General features: G+C 36.4%; 1 protein-coding gene across 4 annotated transcripts in view; it reads right to left on the bottom strand.

Moving 5' to 3' along the window:
• PLPPR5 (phospholipid phosphatase related 5) overlaps positions 1 to 21,302 on the bottom strand; it is a 169,403-nt gene that overhangs the window by 127,168 nt on the left and 20,933 nt on the right. For 2 of the 4 annotated variants that reach the window (XM_032446248.1, XM_032446251.1), the window contains exon 2: positions 18,188 to 18,310. In XM_032446248.1, coding sequence (XP_032302139.1) covers positions 18,188 to 18,256 — 69 coding nt within the window. In that variant the 5' untranslated portion in view covers positions 18,257 to 18,310. Of the gene's footprint in view, positions 1 to 18,187; positions 18,311 to 21,302 lie in introns of those variants that run through there. The other 2 variants (XM_015870093.1, XM_015870101.1) reach the window with 1 other exon arrangement.

Here is a 21,302-nt window from a genome sequence, read left to right as displayed (position 1 = left end):
AAAATTTTAAAAATCTCCTTCATATTTTCAGCGACTTGCTGATGTTCAGAAAAAAATGAAGCATCCTGAAGTCCTTGGCAATAACCAAAAATTACAGAATGGAAATCAGGTTGATGAAACGTTATGACTTTGTTTCTTTTCATATATAAAGACTATGAATTCCTGTAAAATATGAATATTTATCTATATGTATACATACACACAAGTTATTTAGCACCTGCCCTTTTTCCCCACCTGAATGCAGCCTATGAACTTTGACCATTTCCTGTAGTCATGCTCTGGTTGTCACCAAGTGAGGGCATTCGTTTCCTTTATTTCCATGTTTACAAATTTTTCTATATATCACTGCATGGTCCATACCTATCTTTTCTCTTTTTTTCCCTCCATTGTCTGCAATACAGCTCTAATACACCACTATTGAAGGCTACTAGGTTGTACGCTTAATTATACAAAGAATTGCAGCCTAATGCCATTTTACACACATGAATATCTGAAAAATTTCTGTGAGATGAAGTACTCGCAATGCACTTGGCTGTCTGTCCATTGCTCTGTCTTTATCTTTCTGTTCTCCATGCACTTTCATACCTGTCACTTAATGACTAAATTCCCCTTCATTCTAGTAAGTCATTCTCAACATTAACATCACCTCATCTTGCTGCACCAATTCCTTTCATTTCACAGTTCATGGCAAACTACTTTTTGTTCCATTTCTTTTAATTTATGTTCTCATGATGGTTTTTTTTTTTTGTTTTTTTTTGTTTTTTTTTTTTCCCACAGACACATTCAATGGTAACAATTCATTACCTTTAAATGCTCCTAACAGCATTCCTATGGATTCTGCATGTGTTAGTATAATGGTCTATCAACACTTCGGTGCATAAGTGAAGATGTATTTTTCAAAAGAAGAAAAATGCCTGTTCGTCTTTAAACTGATGTGCTCCTGCTTCCTGTCATAAATATTAACTGCAAAGGTCATTTGTAGTCAAATTAGGAAGCCTCTTTCAGAGGTTTCAATAAACATAGAAAGGCTTCTCTGCCTACATCAATTGCATGTTTGGCTTTAATGCTTTAATTAACTTGATTTCAAATAAAAGAACTGACTCAGAGATAATTCCTAATTCACTCCATGAAATGATGGGAACAAGCTACAGTTCCCTTTAAAATTCTTCTTGGAAAGGCATCAGTATTTGAAAGAGCAAGCATCTGATTTGGGTGATTCCATCAGCAGCACATTCGATACTTCAGTACAAAATTGATTAATGCCTCTCATCCACTTCAGGGGGAAAAAAATATATATATTTTTTGTTTTTCAAAAACCTATTAAAAATATGCACATTATAAAATACCATTTAGACTTTAATTCACTTTTTAGTTTGATTTGTTATTGTCATACTCATTATTACAGGATATACTGAAAATAGTTGTAGGGCATGATTTTAAAACCTGAAATCAAGGCTAAAGTTGAAATATTGTAAATTTTTAGCAAGTGTAAAAAACCTTTCCAAATGCTTTGTTCTAAATTAAAATGAAGTCACAACATACTGCTCTTTATCAAATGCATATTCTGAGTTTTAGACAATAAAATGCTGAACTGAGAGAAGCACTACGTAGTCTGCTTCAAAAGGAACGCTGCTATGCAACTGAAATACAGACTGTATTCTCCAGCCTGGCCCAGATAAGAATTAGCTGACATTATCGCATGACATATCGAATTTTGACACAAATTCACAGATCCAAAACAGTAAAAGAAAGTGCTGAAAACTTATTCGACCTGAGCTCAGTCCCAGTAGCATTCAAATTACTTTCAAGCTTTTACTACCCTATGTACAAGCACAGATGCTGAATACATTAAATGATAGCCAAATGGCAATCCTTGTGTTGATATCACTCACAGAAAAGGCAGCTGGGAAGGCTGCTTCCTCAGAAAGGTGAAGAAAATCCCATGATGCTTACACTTTTATTCTGTTTTTTTATTTGTTGTTTTTTATTTGGTTTTGTTTTTTAACACTGAAGCGCAACAGAGAAGAAAAAGCAAGCTTCCAAACTTTACAAAAACATATTTCTGCTTGAGACCAAAGAAATCTGGGATGGAGCAGCCTGGCCCTTTCCAGCCATATAGCTCTATGGTGGGACATACGTATACAGCACATTCACAAAATGAAGAAAGAGCACTGATTTCTGAAACAGATTGAATAGTCTGAAAGAGGAATGCAACATTTTCTTTCTAGGCAGCACAGCAGCAGCAGCCTCGCTGCAGGCAGAGCAGATGGCTGCGTATCCACCTGGTGGCTGAAATAATTATACCACCAAAATATCTGAGTTGCAACGGACAGTACCATGCAAAACACACTAAATAAAATTTTTCACTTCTATCAATATATTTTTATAGGAATGTCAGCTGAAATGAAGGCTTAGATTAATGCACATCTAGAGTTGATAACTACCAGCTGGCTATTACAAGAGACATGTAAGAAATTGTAAATTCAGGACTCATCTCCCCCTTTTGTTTACCATTATTCCTAAGCATTCTTCAAATCCGTGATTTCCATTTCTCAGAATTGATCTTTACTGCTGGCTATGGCTGATATATAAAACACATCTCTACTGTACCATATTCTGTTTTCCCATTATTTATAACTGTCTTTAAATGTAATGATCCTTTCTACCTGTGTATGCTGCAGCCAGGACTAAAGAGAACTTCAAAGTACAGTCTCAAGAATTAAAGAATTAGCGCTCAAGTGGCTCAAGGGAGGAAAATTTCTCAGGGTATTGAAGACCAAGCAGAAATATCAATAAAATAACATAAGAAAAACCTCAACTGCTCAACTGTGCAGTTCAGAGAGTTCTCAAGCAACATCTTTATGGTAAAATATTGGGCCTGCTTCAAACTGTATTTAATACATGCATGTTAAATGACTGCGGTATCCTAAACCAGAGCCACCTTGTACTGGCATCTGATATCAGGTCTTGCAAAAACATTTATCATCCCATTTACTTACAGTTTCACTACAGTTCATTACAATCAACAGTTTGGACATAGATGGAAAGATAAATTTTTTTCTTTAAAAATGTACAGCACTTTTGCCCTTACATACTTGGTACAGTGTTTTATGAAAACCACAGCTGTTACAATGCCACATGGATACAACAGAGCTTCATAAAATCACTGCCTTTAAGTACCTGTCCATACGGAGGTGTGACACAGAGCTCTAACTTTTGTTTTCATTCTTTTCATTCCTGTCAGTTACAAATTAACTCAGATATTTTGTGATACGTCTGATGAAATAGGTTATCCCGGTGATACCTTTTACTTTAAAGAGCAATTGCACTGCATGCAAAACACACTGGGAATAAAAATGATCAAATCTTGACATTATCTTTCTGCACTGTTCCTCTTAGTTAAAGAAATCCATTATTAATTCAGTTTACTCTTGCACACTGACTTAGGATTGTACCAAAATATTAATGTCAACTTCTCTTTTCAAGTTCCAGCTGAACCCTTGTTTATAGATCCTCTGGTAGAAACACTAAAATGCAACTTGGGAAGCACAAGCCATTAAAAAGCTGTTCTTTGTGACTCATTTAGAGCAGCAATATAACATTAAAAGCAGTTTAGTGCCTGACAAATTAAGGATTTACAAGAAAATTGCTTCAACCTGTTACTACTTAAAAGGCAGAGCTTTATCAAAATACAAACTTGATTAAAAGCAAGCATACACTTTGCATCGCTATGATAGCTGGAATGTAAAACTCATGTAAACTGAAGATAGTAAATAAGTTTATTTTCCTAAACCTTGTCTGGTATTTCCCTTTAAGATTGGACATAATTATCATGAATCCACTAGTTCTACTGGAAAAAAAAGTCACGTTCATGAAGATCTCACACAGAAGGTATTCCAGTCCCATATTTATAGCATGTTACCACTGCTAAACATCTTCATAAATCACCTCAACTAATAAATTAATTCACGTCCAGTGTGTCATTAAAAGTACGCTAGGGTAATAGAAGATAATTACAGCCTGCAACTGTAGGAAAATGCATGTGAACACATCACTGGGAGGACAGGTGGTACACCCATATCATGCCTTATTTCCCTCACAATACAGGAGGGCTTATGCATTTAGTTTAAACCTGTGAGATACACCTGATGAAATAAACCTAAAAGAAGCAACAAAAATTGATTTGTTTTAAAATAAGGGCAAGATAGTGAACATACAGTAAATCCACTGGTCATCCTAAGAGTAATTATTAAAACCATTATAAAGCAATATTTTCCAAAAACATCTAGAGCAAACCAAGAATCATAGAATGGTCTTGGTCAGAAAACACCCTAAACATCATCTACTTCCAACACTCCTGCCAGGGGAAGGGACATTTGCCTGTAAGTGACTACTGAGAGGTAGGAAAAGAAATGGAAAAGGAAGAAAAAGAACAAAAAGGAAAGGGAGACAAGAGAATCTTATCAGAAGAGTGTGTAAAGTACTGCAGAAGATCTGTAACTACCTCCTTGGTCTAAATGACACAAACTATCAGCTGTGCATAACACTGATTTAAAGTGGGGCTAAAGTTTCCAGTATTTCTATTATTTTATATTCTTTCTTTTCATTTTTCAGAGATGTTTCAGAATTGAATTAATAAAACACAGACAGAAGGTAATTAAATATCATTAATTAAACAATCTGTAAGTAAATACTTAGTATTTTCATCAAAGGTTTGTATCCTAAAATTATGTCTCTCATGGGATTCATTTTATAGTGATAACAACAAAACTCAGCACGCATCACTTAACTAGTGTTACATATGATTACAAGGGTTTCTTGATGTAGATAATGAAAAAAAATCTTTAACATGCTTTCAAAACAGAGGGTTTGAAATCACATTTGATTTTGCTATGGGTTTTGTAACCTACATTTCTACAAGCAGAAAAAAGAGAAAGAACAACAACCAAAATCCAGCAACCTCTTTCAACCACAAGGAAGACTTCTCATTTCTTAACCTCTGTCACTACCTACTTCCCACAGCAGTTAGCTTTACTCCAAGCCCTGCTTCCACTTGCAACGCTGATTGCAGAATTCAGTACCATAGCACAGATTTCAGATGGAATGCCATTCAGAACGAGGAGGGAGCCATGATTAAAACTGTCACTTGCTAATAAAAAATTTCCACACCATAATGTGAGAGTGCAGAATTTCACCTCTTTCTCTTCAGAAACCTACATTTCTGCTTGCTTTTTTTGCGGTGAATTTCACACTGAAATCACTCAAAACATCAGAAAATTTTATTCTAAACCCTCCTCCCGTTTGCTAAAAGAAGCAAATCTCAACTCATGATTGCACACCTACTTTTCTTCATGTTGCAAAAAAGAATCAATAGTTTAATATATATTATTTGTGTTCATTTTTGTTTTATTTAAAACCTTCTTCTGTTTTCTCAGTGATTTACATGTTCTTCCACTATTTCTACAATAACAGTTATTTTCATCCAGTGGTTCTCAATACTTATTAAAGTGAGTTATTACCTTGGCAGACCAGATGTTTCATTTACACAAGTCATTCAAGTTTTGTAAGTATTTCCAGAAGCTTACACAGACTCCATAGTGTTTCATCCACAAAGGACATTCTAAGGCCAACATGCAGGCATGAACAGCCCACTGTGAAATCACATACAACTACAGCCACGCATTAAGCAAAAAACAATTGACAGATGCCATTTTCTTCTATCAGTACTTAAACTCTCAGTAGTTTCAATTACAGAAGCATGGCTGGAAAATCAAGACCAGACCAGTATATCAGCAGCACATCACAAGTCCATTTCATCTCCCTACTGATTTTGCCTTGAAAAATTGAAGTATATCTGTGATCAGAGCCTACCATAAACCAAAGCAGTCTGTTATCCCTAGTCAAAGTATGAGTGTTATTCAAAGGCAGCTGTTAAAATCCCATTCATCATTTGAAAGTGAAAATTTATACAATTGATTGAAAAAAGAAAACTAAGAAAACAAACAGACATGTAATGCCCAAGTTATAGCTGTGGTATCCAAGATTCAGCTTAAGGAAATACGCCATATTGCAGCCCATTATATAATTGTATCTAATGTTTAATATAATTCTGTGCTAACAATGTTCTCAGCATTGCCAGAATGATGAAATAAGGTATGGGATATCATGCAGTTTCTAAACAAGATTAGTGATTCTCCTTTTTCCTACCCATCGTGCAGTCTCTCCCACAGTCACACAGCAGGTATCATGAGTAAGTATCATAGACTCTGAATAAATTTTTCATAAATAACTACAAAAATACAAGGCAAGAGAAAATCAGATGCAATATATATGAGGACATCTACACTTTCAGTACTTTTTCTCTCCAAAAATTAACATAAAAACTTGCCCAGTACCCTACACAGCCAGTTTCTTAGTGCCCTAGAAAATCTGTAACTTTATTGATAGAATATCATTTGAACCCTCAGCTGTGCTCCAAATGAAATCTTACACACCTTTCCTTCTGCCTTCTACTGCAAGAACTCACACAACAGCAGCAGTCCTTCAAGCAATAATGTTAAAAGCACAGGCCTGACAGCTCTGTAAGGGTAGGTGCCTGTTACATGCAATGTCATGGTCCACTCATCCACAATGACACAACCTAAAATTGTTTGTTTGGTCTTTTTTAAATTGTTTGGTGTTTTAAACACTTTTTTATGCAGAAGGAAACATAATTGTATAAATCTATAGTTGCAATCTGGTTAAAACAGAATTCTTTATAGGACAAACCAAAATGTTCTCAAATTCACATGGAAAAGCCAGTACTCCAACAAAATGACATTTTCCCTCCTGCTTTTGTGAGCCTGCAATTGGTTTGCCCATTCCTCCTTTGTAACCACAGGAATGAAGAGACAAAGTATTTTGATGTTAGACTGACATGCTTTAAGAGACCTCATTTTTTCATTCAGTGTCACAGTGAAAAGTTAGATGTAATTTAATACCCAAATAGTTCAATATTAGTACTAACGTACAGTGGTTTTGACCTCAATCATTTGCTCATAGCACAGGTAGCAGTAAGAGTCCTAGCACTGCTGGGAGGGCACAATGTCACCTTAATGAGCTAAGAAAAATACTGTAACTAAGGAAGAGCGCTATGTACGGTGCAAAGCCCTTCATCCCCCTCAGCTGAGAATTTTTAATCTCAATTCCCTAGAAAAAATACTGACCATCAAAGCCAGAGAGCTATCAGGTATGTCATTTACTGCCAGTACCTTTTATCATAGCCTCACTGAAAATGTTTCAAGGAACATTCTAAGTAATGCAAGTGAAAAGTGGTAACAGAAATCAAAAACTAGAGCATCAGGAACACAACTTAAGTCAAAGTGTCCTCAAGCCTTATATTTTTTCCAAAGGACATACACGTAAGCACCAAAAGGAAAAATTACTGTTGATATTATAGTAGACACTGAACTTGGACATAGTAGAATACTGATACAACTTTGTACCAAGGCTCTAAAGCTCACTTTTAGTTATTTAACTACTATTTCTTTTTTTCCTAGTTTCCTAGGTTTTCAGATTAGGTTTCTTGAAAGTGGGCTATGAGGACATTTCAAGTATAAATGGCATGCATAAGGATCATATCCAAGTTCAATTACAATGCACATCTAAGGACCTAGATTGGATTTATGGGTCATCCAAGTACATTTTTAGCTAGTTCTGGATGTTTGTACCTTCTAAAAAATTTAATGAAAGCACTGGATGATATTTAGGTTATTTATGCAGGTATCTGAATTTGCTTTAATTTTGAAAATAATGAATTTCAACTTACAAAAAGAAAAAAAAAAAAGAAGAAGAAGAAAAAGAAGAAGAAGGGAATATATGAACTGGGAGGAATCAAACAAAGGGAGAAGGAAAGATTAGAATTACTGTACAGGATTTTGTCATTACCAGGCTTTCCCACGCATCTGGCAAATGCACAGTGATTTTGATTCCCTGCTCAGGGAACTGTACAGCCTAAAGTCATGAAGTGTTTGCTTTTCACAGTGGGCTGTCCCAACAAGTTCTGATGAACTAATAAAACCTCTCTGCGCTTTTTCTTAAAACCTATGGGCAACTGTGAGGGCCAGGGAACAGAAACTAAAAGATTTATGCTAATCAGAACTCACTTTAATCTTCACCACCCTTAAGTAAGGATTTACATGAATTCCTCTATCTAACATTTTAATTCTAAGCCAAGAGGAACAAATTCTGACCCATGGCACCTATGACAAAAACTTAATCCATTTGAAGATCAGAATTTGTCATGCCTACAAACACTAACCAAGTTATGGAGTGAAACATAAAAACTTTCATTAAATATCACTCTTCAACAGAACATTTAACATGTCTGTCTGGGGACCTTCAATTAAAGTTACTTGCCTAATCTATTTTGAAGAGCACCAATCAAACGCATTGGTTTCAGCAGCCCAGGAAGCCAGAAAAAATGCTGACCCACACAAGTTCAGCTCTCCCACAGAGATATAAACACACTCTTTGAAGAGATCATTCTATTACTATATCCACCACGGCATCGGCATAGGGTAGTGCATAATGGTACCACAAAAAGTGAATCTGGATGGGAATCCAGCATTGCAACACAAACCAAACACTGGTGCCTCAGAAACAATATATTCCTGAGGCAGAGCACATCTGGTATATTTGAAGTTGTCTTGTCCTTCTTGACCCAATGAATCCCATACAAGATGTTTCAGAGATGATGATTATGTGAATACTTAAGCAAGGGACTGAAGCTTCACTTTTCTTGGAAGAAAAATAATTTAAAAAGTGAGAAACAAATAGTAACAGCCGACTGACTGACTTAAGGAGTTGACCAAGCAGAAATATCTACAGAACAGTAGAGATTTTGAGTAGCCCTTTATGTGAAGGTGAGGTGCAGTCCACAGTATACAACTACACAACGCATTCAAAGAGTCCAACTATAATTCTGGGCCTTTTGTTTCTGCAAACAAGGCATCCTGGTTTTGTCAGAGACAGAGTTGATTTTCTACACAGTGCTGATATGATGCTACATTTGGATTTTAGGAGAAAGCCAATGCTGATAACACACTGATATGCTAGTTGTTCCTGAGAGATGCTGTATGATGCCAAGGACATTTCAGTTTCTCAGCTTCTCAAACTGTTCTTTCAGCGAGCAGGCTGGCAGGCAAAGGGTCTGGGAGGGGACAGAACCAGGAGAGCTGAACTAAACTGTTCAACTTTTTCAACATGAAAAAAATAAACAAAGAAAAAAGAAAAAAGGAGGAGGGAAAAAAAAAAAAAAAAGCAGCCTGAAGCTGAGGTGAGTTGGTTGTGAAAGGCAGCCATGGCCTGGAGACTGGCTGGGAATCAGACAGCAGGTGATGAGCAACTGTGTTTTGCATCACAGGGTTTGCATACGTGTATGTATTAAATACTTCATTTGTTCTCACCAAATTTTTTCCATATTTTAACTTCATCAACACTTGCAAAAGTCCAGATTTCACTAAAATTTTAAAAAGGCATTTAGATAGTGAATATCTATAGGATGGGAAAGCCGATTTCCTACCTTGCTGTAAAGAATTGTTATTTTAATTAAAAATTACTTAGCTTGGTTGAAGCAGTATATAAAATCATATTTTTATTTTCTTCATCAAATGCAGTAGTGAATAAGAATTCTATCTTCACAATCAAGCCTATTGTAAAGTAAGTGCTACACGTAGAGGGGGAAAATGTGTCATTTCCAGCAGGTGAGCTGCCTACAGAGTATCTTATACACAAAAAACTTTCTCAATTGCTTCTCTTTTGCACTTGACTAAAATGCACAATCTCTGGGGAAACAAAAAAAACAAATAAATAAATCTGAGGTGGATAACAACAGGTGGGCTAAGCATAGAGCCACTGGTAGGAACATTTCCAAATTCAACACTTATGGCACTTAATTCTTTGGATACACATTACCTGGCATAAGTATTGCAAAGCAAGAAAGTATTCTGGAAATAAGCACAACCTTTTACATTATGTCAGAGTTCACAATATTTATTTTGTACAGTCCAATCATTTGTTTCCCAAACACTTTGTTAATGCTTTGTGAGAGCTGCTGAGACCCAGCTGGTAGCCAGAGAGATATTAAAGCCTGGTAGAAGCACTCAAGAAACAGCTGAGAAAATAACAATAGAATCAGAAAACAGTATTGCCACTGGGGGGAGGGGGGGAGAGGGGGAAACACACAAAAAAAAAACCAAAAAACACAGCTGAGATTTCAAATCTTTCCTGGTTTATATAATATATTATTTAATATAATGCCATTTCCCTGAAATGTTTTAGCTAATGCTTGTGCAAATCAGCCCAAAATTCTCAGCTGGAATTTTCCCACATGATGGGAAAGTCTATAGAGCTCTGGAGGATTAATCACGTAAATTTTTGACCATTCTGTATCAGGCAAAGTCCACGCTGTAATTTACTTTGCATCCAACATGCCATTCCCACACTGCTAATTGAGCCTTTTCCCTCCAACTATTTTATTTTTAAATTTTCTCTTAACATTAAAAAAAAAGACTTGCATAACGTACCATCCCACCGTGCTGTCTGCACTTGACAGTGTGCCATCCACACTGTTTTGTACAAGTCATAAACACACAGTATTCATAAGCTCTCAAACTGTAACTCAGAAAACTTTCAATAGCTGAAGTTTTTCCTTGCTTCCACATTCATATTTAGTAAGATTTAAGAAAACTACCAAAAAAAATTATCAGTACAGATTATAAGGAATGATGATAGCAATACAACTGCAGCCAGCTAAATACTGGAATGGAAACCTCAATTCAAAAGCCCCTATAAGATCATCATCCTATTCTAAGCCTGTATCCCATGAAGTGGGAGCATCCTCTATCACCAATCTTTACTTCAGAGTAAATGATTTTAGAGAGTGGGGGCCATTTGTTATAAGTATTCCTTGTATATACACTGAGTTTATGTGAACAAGTTTATGTTTGATGAACATTCAAATTAATTGGAGGCAGCAATGAGAAGATATTAAGATTCCTGCTGCACCCTTGAATACATAATCCACAATTCCTGCCTGTAAACTATTTGTTTGTCTTTTTATATGATGTATCATCTTTCCTCCTGTCACTGAATTCAGGTTATAGCCTGTTCACTACATGCACTTAAGCCCACAGAAGTAAACATGCTCAACACACACACACCAATTGGGGTACTCAGACCTGGTGCAAACACACCACTTCCTCTGCAGGCAAGCTGTCAGCAAAGCACTGAGACTTTGCTGCAAAGTAAGCTTAAAGCCTAAGGCCCAAAAAGACATTAAAGTATATTAAAGTTAACGTATGTTAGAAAAAGTTGTTATCACTTTTTTTTCCTATTTACTGAATTCATGCATTTGTGTTAGTTTTGCTGTTCTAGTTATTCTCTTTCCCCAGCAAGAAAATAGAACTCAGGAGATAGTGAGAAGCTTCATAATCTCTTTCAAAACTAAATTTGCTATATTGTCAGGGAGGAAAAAAAAAAAGAAAAAAGAAAAAAAAAAAGAGTACATATAGTATCTAGTCTCAGTAGTAAGACGAAAATCTCCCTTGTAAAGATGAGAAAAAGGCTAATGGAAAACCAGCTCTTTTTGTAATTTAAGGAATTGCTTAAGGAACCCAGAAATGCCAGAAATGTAAAAATCACCAGTGGGAGGAAGAGTGTGTACAGTGTTAAAATTAAGGGGAGACTCAACAAATAAATAGAGCAAGTAGGATTTCATTTCCAATAGATAAGAAAGCAGATAAGATTAGAAACCCCTGGGTAACCACATGCCGTCAGCACCCAGTTGTTGCTGTACAGACAACACGCAGATCTGTATCTGTAACTCAGGATGGACTTTAAGTAACTCATTACTTCATTTTTGGTAGGAAGGTAAAAATATGTTCAAAACAAACATTCTCCGTGTAATGTCTTCATAGTCCTCTCTAATTCTTAAATAAGTTATTGCTCTGTAGCTCCCACTCTCTAAGCTAAAGTTTGAACAGTGATAAGATGTGAGTTAAAATAAGTAGATGGCCAAATTATTTTAAGGGCTCTGATGTGACTGTCAAATTATAGCTCTGCTTTAATCTCATTAACACTCACAGTGGCCACACCTGTTAGCAAGGTAGCAACTGGATCTCTAACAAAGGTGGCACTGCTTAACCAACAGCCTGACAAAGCAAAGGGGAGGGAAATTAGCAGCCCAACAGAAAAATAAGCAATACATTTTGAGGAAAGTGAACTGAAAATCACAGAACCTAAGAACAATTCACAGCACTTTTTCGCATCAAGTGTAACCATAACTGGGCCTCTAATTCCTGGTGAGAACATTACCAGATTTTGGAGGAATAAAAATATTCAATGCACAAGCCTTGTGTTAAGTAATTAATCTGTTACTTTTAAATAGGGGGAGGTAAGAGTTAAAGTTTGGTGCTGGTGTTGCTGTTATATTGATGTTAATACACTGTTATATTGATATTGATATTATTATATTATATTGATATTGTTACCACATAGAGGCACAGATTCCACAGCTCATGTGATTTGTGCTTCTGACTGTAATAATGCACCATCACTGCCAGGTTTATAAGACATCACAGGAATTTGTGAGATCACACACAGAGAAATGAAAGAGCAATAAACCAGGAGAAAGAGTCCAAAAAATAAATTGACTAATTAAATTTAAAAAAAAAACAACAACAACAACAAAACAAAAAACACAACAACAAAAAAAAACAACCAGCAAGTAACAATTACTTAAAATGTAAATGTAGGAGAATGAAGAAATTATCACCAGTACTGCAGTACAGCATCATTGTATTCTATCACTGCAGTACATGATTATTTGCAACAATTCTCAGAGTGAATTTTCCCTTTTTTGCCATGGTTACAAAAAGCAGTGCTGCAGTGCAGCAACAGGTGTGACTACTCAGCACAGTACATAACCTTAAAAGTGTTTTCTCTGAGCCACTAATTTAAATGGAACACCAAGAAAGCACTCCTACCACTCACATAAAAATGTTATATTCCTGTGCTGTGCATACAGCACTCCACCTTCTAAAGCTTCCAGGTAATTCCATTGTTTGTGCTGTGGCTATCCTATAATATGATAATTTTTATTTAAGATTATAATAATAATAAAAAAATTACCTTGTGACTTCAGATCTTAATTTAAAAAAAACAATTAAAAAAAAAATCAAACAAATCGGCCTTACAGTCATTTGTAAGTAACGTGAATGATTAATACCTCATTGGTTGTGAAGAGCACTGATGCCCTTGCTCTGACAAGGCTCTTATTGACATTCTCATACACACTTCACAGCCAGACTGAATGCAAGTCCGAATGGAACTGCAAGTTGAAGAAAAATAAAAACTTTCTTTTTCTTGTATTTTCCCCCCTTGCAAGTTTAAGAAATTGATTTTGGAAGAAAGAAAATACACTGCACACCTTTCCCACTCATAACATTTGATCTTACGAAAAACTGAGCTTAAAAAGCAGAAATACTCAGGGATGCTACAGTCCACCTGGTCTGATCTGCATGCTGCTTCATCTGCTGTTATGCAGCATTAAAGATGAACAAATCAACAGTTCCAGGAACATTGCTTTGAACAGACACCGCAGCTCTGAAGCATATCTTCTATCTTGTTGACCTCCTGTTCGCACCTGCAAGGAGGATGCAGAGGCAGAGCCAAGCCCTTCTCACCTGTGTGTGGTGGGGAAGCAAGAGTCATAGGGTAAGCTGAAATGCACTCAGGCTGTTTGTAAGGAAGGACATTCCCACTGTGAGGCAGCAGTGGAGCAGGTCCCTCAAGGAAGGTGTGCCATCTCCATCCTTGGAGGTTTTCAAGATAAAACAGAGCCCTGAGGAACCAGCCATGAAATGATGGCTAACTGTGTACTGAGCAGGAGGTTGTATTACACAGCTCTACTGTCCTAGTCTCTGCAATAAGGTGCTGTGATGAAAACATATTTCCTTGCAGATGTGAAGATAGTACCAAAGTTTTCTTTTCCATTTGTAATTCAAAAGACAAAAGCTCTCCTGATATTCACACAAGTACAAAACATACCAGATTCCATCATTAACAACACAGTAACAAACTGTATAATTACGAATAGGTCAGGTTTCTTTTGCTACCCCAGACCAAATGACTAAATGCTATTTACAAATAGCTCATTCCAAGCTATTCCGAATAAGTTCAGGATGAGACTTGAGCAATAATAAGAAAAAATAACCATTCTGCTTTGTGCATCTCTATATTACTATTACCAGCCTAAGCTAGAATCAGTCACATGCTTTATCTACACACTTACCCCTGCTTCAGTGCCAGCTTTATTTGACAGAATCCAAGAGCAACAACTGCATTTGTTTTCCACTGCAAGCACATACTATTTAGGGATTAGTCACGTCTATTTTTGTCATTGAACAACATAATTATCCTAGAATTGTATTAGAATCTCCAACAGGTAACTGGCACAACCTTGTACCCACAGCACATGATCATTTTAACATAGTTTAGATTTTTTTTTTCTCGTTAAACATACATTCCTGCCACAGAAAATCTACTATTTATTTAACTAGAATTCTTCAGTGTGCATTGTACATCATCTTGCTCACATGTACTACTACTGCACTGAATCTTCAAAATCTCAAGAGACAAGAGGACAGTATATTGACTACAGAAACTAGTACACTTGCAAGTGCAGCAAACCACAGAATTACTATTTCTACCCATTTGGGCTTGTAAAGCTTGACTATACAAACACAGGAGTAAATGTTCATTCCTAATGGTATTGCACGAGCTGCTGTAAAATAGGCTCTAGAGGAAGAGCAGTGAAGCTAAAGTGCTATAAGAAAATCTCAGGTATTGTATAATTGATGTCTCTTTAGAGCTACCACATGTTAATGGGTAGTATGGAAAAGCACAGAAATACCAGCTCTCTTCTGAATATTTCATCAGGGATGTCCATCTCAGAGTTCTTGCCAACTCTGGGACAATTCTATTAAATTCTTTTATAAAGTAAACTCTGTTAAATGCATTTCAGATGAATGACTCTGCCTGGCTGCCTAGATTTAAAAAAAAAAAAAAAAAAAAAAAAGAGGCAGAATTGTGCAAACTGAGTCTAGAAGCACTAGCCACATCAATGGGTAGTTCCCTTCTGCTTGGCTGACAAGCATGCAGACACTTGTCCATTGAAGAGAGACCATTTACCCTTCAGTTTTTATTATTTCACTTCAGTGAAATAAAATAATGAAAGAGATTAAGCTGATCTGATAAAATGGGAAGCAAAACCAAAGGCAGCCTGGACAATTTTTACAAGTGGGTACATATCTTTGTGGGAGGCCATAATAATCACCATCATTCTGAGCTGTTTGTTTGTTTTTTAATTTTTTTTACATTGTAAACTATTACCTCAGAAAAATGCAACTGACAGCAAGGTCTTTCTCTTGCCCTTCCCACAAAGCAGTAAAGCTAACCAGTGCACTGATTTCTAGCAGACCATCTCTTTCAGTGCCTACATGGAGCAATTGCTACTAAACTAACATATTATTTTGTTCAGTACACAAGTCCACCTCTTCACAATTTATAAGTTGAAGAAAAAAAATCTAGTATGTCAAAGCATTATCAAGACATCAGAGTTGAAACCATCCAGCTTTACTGTTATAAGGAAACAAGTCCAGATGCTATACAATTGGAAGGATATGGACAGAATAAGAGGATCATATAGAGTTAAAATACTGCTTCATTCCTACAAAACCATATTTTGGACCTTTTCATAGGATAGGCATGCTGGGATCTAACTGCTTATATTCAGGATCCTTGTAGTTGGAAAAAAATAAGCAATCACTTCACAACCTCCCACTGTAATCATGCGTGTTGGAATTTGTGAGCAAAATACTGTCAAAAACAGCATCTCTCTATTTCCATCTGCAAAAAGACATTTCTACATTGCTGGACAAATTCTGATAAAAGGCTTGTAGCAAAACAACATTGCTGATTAATGCTCTGCTGAAAATGTATTTTTCATAGGACTGTTATTGACATAAGCCTTACAAAGAAAGTGCTTTAAAGCACAAGGAGAAAAGCAAGAGTCCATCTTATTTCTTGGGAAGAAAGTTAGGCTCCTTTTCAGTAATAATGCAGAGAGATAAGCACGGATCTCAGTACGCTGCTTAACTCAAAACACATGCATGTCCTGTTCAGGCAGCCATCACAGCACATCAGTGCTTTTTCTTACAATAGCCATTCCCCATCAGCATAAAACTGAGTCTCCAGGGGTTAACTAGTATGGATCTTCATAATAACACACTCAGTATCAACAGACAAATTCATCATCTAACGAATCTCTTACTGCAGTTAGACAGGGCCTGGCATCCACTCTGTAACACTAAGATGCCCTAGAACTGCCTATCAGTTTATTCACTTTATTACTATATAAAACATTAAACAGTCTATCTTCCATTTACCACATCTTCTGGGAAAGGCTTACAGCTATTTCTGCTCCCTGCATTCAGTCCATTTCTATAGGAAAGGAGCACAGCCTGTATGGGCGGGCTACAACACATTTAAGATTTTGCATTCCATCTCATACCAACTCCATACCACTGTGGTAATCTGAACACATTTTGCACAAGAGGGGAACATATGGGCCATTTGTGTTTTGTTGTTATTTTTTTTCCAAAAGCATCTCCTAGGGAGAACAGCTTTGCGCACACTGCTGTTCAAAACAGTCCATCCCAAACAGAAAACATAATAACAAGTGAAGAACTGCTTATTGCCACATAGGAAAGATTTTAAATGGAGCCTTTTTTTTTAATATGGAAACAACGAAGAGTAGTCAAGACATTCAAACTTACCAAAGCATGGCCACAGAATTACTGAATTTAACAACACATATCTCAGAATTAGGAAAGAAGTGGCAGATGCCAAAAGGAAAAAAAAAAATTAAAAAATATTGCATCTTTTTATGACAGATGGTCTGAAAAGGATTAATGAGGTGAGTGCTGAATTTCTAGGTTGCAGTTAATACTTAACCTCCAGCCAGTAGACACCACTAAGATTTTTACACCTGAGTTGATAAAGAGGTCTGCCTAATTGAACTGTTAAAAAAGCTGTACTAATTGGAAGAGTATCTTTCAAAGGGGGGAAAAAAAGAAAAAAAAAAAAAAAAGAAAAAAGAAAAGAAAAGAAAGGGAAAAAAAAAAAAGTAGATTAAAAAGAAGTACAGAGACCTTGTCAAAACACTGGTACAGAACTGGTTTTATGGATAAAGAAATTCTTTAAGAAAGAAAAGACAAATTCAGTCTTTTTCTTCTCTTTATGAAGCTATGATTATGAAAGACAGACGGACTAGATGAGCTTATTTTATGTCAGTCAAATGAAGGAAGAGAGAAAGATCAGTAAGAGGAACAATTTTACTTCATTTCTAGACAATTTTAGACAATTCTAGACAGTGGGAATAAAAAACTTCTCTTTCAAGTGTGGTGACTGCTTTTGTCCTTATGGAATTGCTTCATTATGCTTCAGATCTGCATTTTGCCAAGACCATCCAAAACTCTAAATATGTCTTCCAACAACTGTGAAGCCTTCCTCAGCATGATGTTGTCTGTAGGTTTAATAAGCATATTATCTTCTTCATTGCCCAAACCTACCTAACTCTGCTCTTAGTGCAAAAGCACCGAGAAAATCTCAAATAAAGAATCACTACAAGAACAAGAGCAGAACCCACACACCTCTTCAATATCTTTCATCTAGCTAAGAAGATACAAAGGAAGAGCATCATTTTACAGTAAGCTGATCCTTTCAGACCATAAACTAAATCTGAAAAATAGTTGGAAGCAAGGTCTAAAGCTAAGATTTGTACCTAGAACAATTTTTAATTGTTCTTGTATACATATTGTTCCTGGTTAAATGCTTCAGGGTAGTTACTGATCTTCACTGTCACTTATATTTTGAAGTATTGGAATTGTACTGCATAACAACTTCTACAAGACAACACAGAATATTTAATACCCCAACAAATATAGTTATTAGAAAATTCCTTTCCATAATTTTCTCCCATGTTCATTTCTTAGAATACAGAGAAAACCATTCCAAGATGTCCATGTATCTGACTGGATGCCCCACATTTCTCAAGCAAAATAGAGAAAAGAATGCCTGATCATACCTTGTTACTGTAGTTATTTCCACAGAATCTGGCTCCCAGAGTGCCTGTACATACAATGGCTAACTCCATAGCATACTCTAAACTGTGAGGTGTAGAGAATGGTATTTGTTATTCTCCAGTAACCTAAGAAGAAAGAGACCAAGAAAGAAGTGACATAAAATAAGGAGATATTAAAGAAGAGTAAAAAAAACATACTAACAGTATTAAAGAGAAAATCTTACCACTGTGTTGCTATAGTTAGTAGTACATTCATAGGCAAGTAAGAGAACCATACTGTGGTAGCTACAGATAGACAAAAAAAAACATTCATCTTGATCTAGCCTTCAAAAAGCCATCTATAAACAGCTAAAATCAATAGGGTTGCATTTAGAAGGGCCTTTTCATCTTCCTGCAATGCATTTGAGAACTAATGAGCAATGTGCCACACCCAGGTGCAACTAATTCTGTCATTAACTGCAAATCAATGTAGGGCTTAATATTGTAATCACCTGTTACAGAGTAACGAGAGGCAGTCAATAGCTGTGTCCAGTATAAGCTGGGCTTTGTACCCAGCCTATAAAATAACCCAGAAAGCGTTGCTGTTGTTGGGTTTTATTTGTTTGCTTGTTTTGCAGGAAGGGGTTAAGAAGCTCCTTAATATGACGCTGATACTGCTGAGTAATGAGTGAGAAAATGAAAGACTGATACTTGCTCACCTCTTAGTACTTTTTCTATAGAAGCATGCCACAAAAACTGTGCTATATTGTATTTCTGTAATTCTAGGATAAGAAAAAATTATATGTAATACATATACAATTTATATTTAAAAAAACATACAATATTTTTAGATTTATTTTTAGTTTTAGTTTTTGCTTTTATGTTTTTATTACATATACTTCAATATAAATAAAAATATGTTCCTTGATGATTGGCAGTATCCACAGTGTTTAGCAAATTGTATGTGTTCTGCTTCAGCATATTCCAGGTAAAGCAATTAGACAAACTGGAATACACTGTGATCATCCAACATGGTACATAGAATTCTGTTCTCACAAATGTGATGAGATCCTTAATGACTTCAAGCAGTAAGGGAGGGGGAGTAGAGGGAAGAGAGCTGGAAGCAGCTTTTATCATGAAAACCAACAGCTCTTCATTCTAATTTCACCCCAAACAGCCATAGAGATGAATTTTTCCTTTCAATATCATGTTTTTATAAGAGATTACATTTTCCTCTAAAAGCAGAATTGCTCCATTCAAAGATATGCCCATTTGTTGATGTCAGATTCCGCCTACCCGGGCTGAGAGCCTACTGTAGCTCTGCAGATCTGTGACCTGCACTTCACTCCCTCCAGGCGCTATAAATAATTTCCATGGAAACAGTGCTGAAGAAGATATCTGCAAGCGGAGAGGATATCTATAGCCTTTCTGTTAGATTTATGTCTATTTTTTCTTCCGTTTTCTCAGTAACAACAACATTAAACATTTATTTTATAAAATACTCAACACACAATTAACATTTTAGAAGAAAGAGAAGATTAAAAAAAAATCTGAAGGAAATTCCAACCACGTGACATATATGCATTTATCTATGGATTATCTTCATACTCAGCACTCCCACTCCCCCTAAGGAAAGACTACATTGCATCTACATTGCACTTTTTCACCCAAAAACAATTTCTCTGCCAGCCATCAGGGCCCTTAGCTGGAGCTAATTGTATGTATATTTAATGAAGCATCTAAATTCACGCCTTGATGAGGTTGAGAAGAAAAGCAGATATGTGTGGAATCAACTCTGAAGAGCTCTGAAATGAATCCATATCAGAGCCCCAGGGAAGGACCCGGCCACTGTGGCTGCACTGCAGCCAAGCCAAGTAAGCGATGCAGGGCTGCAACTCAATCTAACACACACAGAGAAACAGGTAACTTCATAGCTATTCCTTTCAACACATCAAAGCCAATGCTTGAAGAGTGGACGTTACTTAGGAAAGATAACTGGAACTCTACTACACCCTGCTCCCTCATGACTCCCTAGTTAACAAGCATCAATGCATACTGGAGCTGTACCATTCTCCCTCCTTCTACTTAAAGTTATAAGCCACAGAAGGACCATGGCCTTGGACCCTCTCTGCAAACTCCATGGCTGGTACTGCGTGAATGGCCCACTGAAGCTGCAGATGACTAGCCCCAAATTCTTAGAGTCTCCTTACCCCTAGATCCATCTATACATACAGGGGGAAAGAGGGACTACACTGTCCCTCCTATGCTGGGCTTGTCCAACCTGCCTGCATCTCAACGAACAAAAGAAGCAAGTCAAGGCATGTGCTCAAACTCAAGCAACAGCACCGAATGAGAAGTAACTGTAATCACTTTGTTGTGTTAGTGTTAGTATTGGAGGACTTTTCGGTGTAATAACAGTTGTTACTTAATGTAACAATAAATTTCTATACCCACTGTTATCTGCCTTGAATGATGTTTTTTGGAGTTCCTTCGTCCCTCCTAATTTATCCTCACATATGCTTTTAGAGCTGACCAAGGGGTTTGTCGTTTTTTTTTCACTAAAATACAGCAGAGATTGCACATAATCTTCAACATTTTTGTCAGTATTTCAATCTCTTTTTTTATGATCCAAAATAAAACTCTCATGCCAGGAAGAATTCAGTTCACAATAGTATCAACGATAGCATGATAAATAATGACTTGGGCATCCTTAAGCCACTGTTTAAAACAAATACAACTTCCTTGAGAAAGTACTGCTTCTAATAAATAAGCCATTACCTACACTCATCTTTCAAGGCTTCTGCATGCAATATAACCTTTAGAACAACATCTGAGAAGCCAAGGTTGTCTTGGATTTTTTTTTGATCTTAAGAAGTTTAGAAAAAAATACCTCATGAAAGCTAATTCTTCATAGAAGATATTTATACATACAACTGTCCCCATAGCTACAGAGATTCAGATTGCTGTTCACCTGATGTGTCTGACAGCCTTATGGCTCCAACAGTCAAAAGAGTATCAAGATCAGAAAATGATTTATTGTTTTCAGATGAAGATACCCTGAAGGGGGCTACTTTTTCTAGCCTGTTCTTAAATCCTAACTCTACTAGAATTCACACTGTAACTACTCCAGATACTAATA

Source organism: Coturnix japonica, chromosome 8, assembly GCF_001577835.2.
Source record: "Coturnix japonica isolate 7356 chromosome 8, Coturnix japonica 2.1, whole genome shotgun sequence".
NCBI classification, from domain to species: Eukaryota; Metazoa; Chordata; class Aves; order Galliformes; family Phasianidae; genus Coturnix; species Coturnix japonica.
The sequence above is the reverse complement of the archived record's forward strand: the minus strand, read 5'-3'. Positions and strand labels throughout refer to the sequence as shown.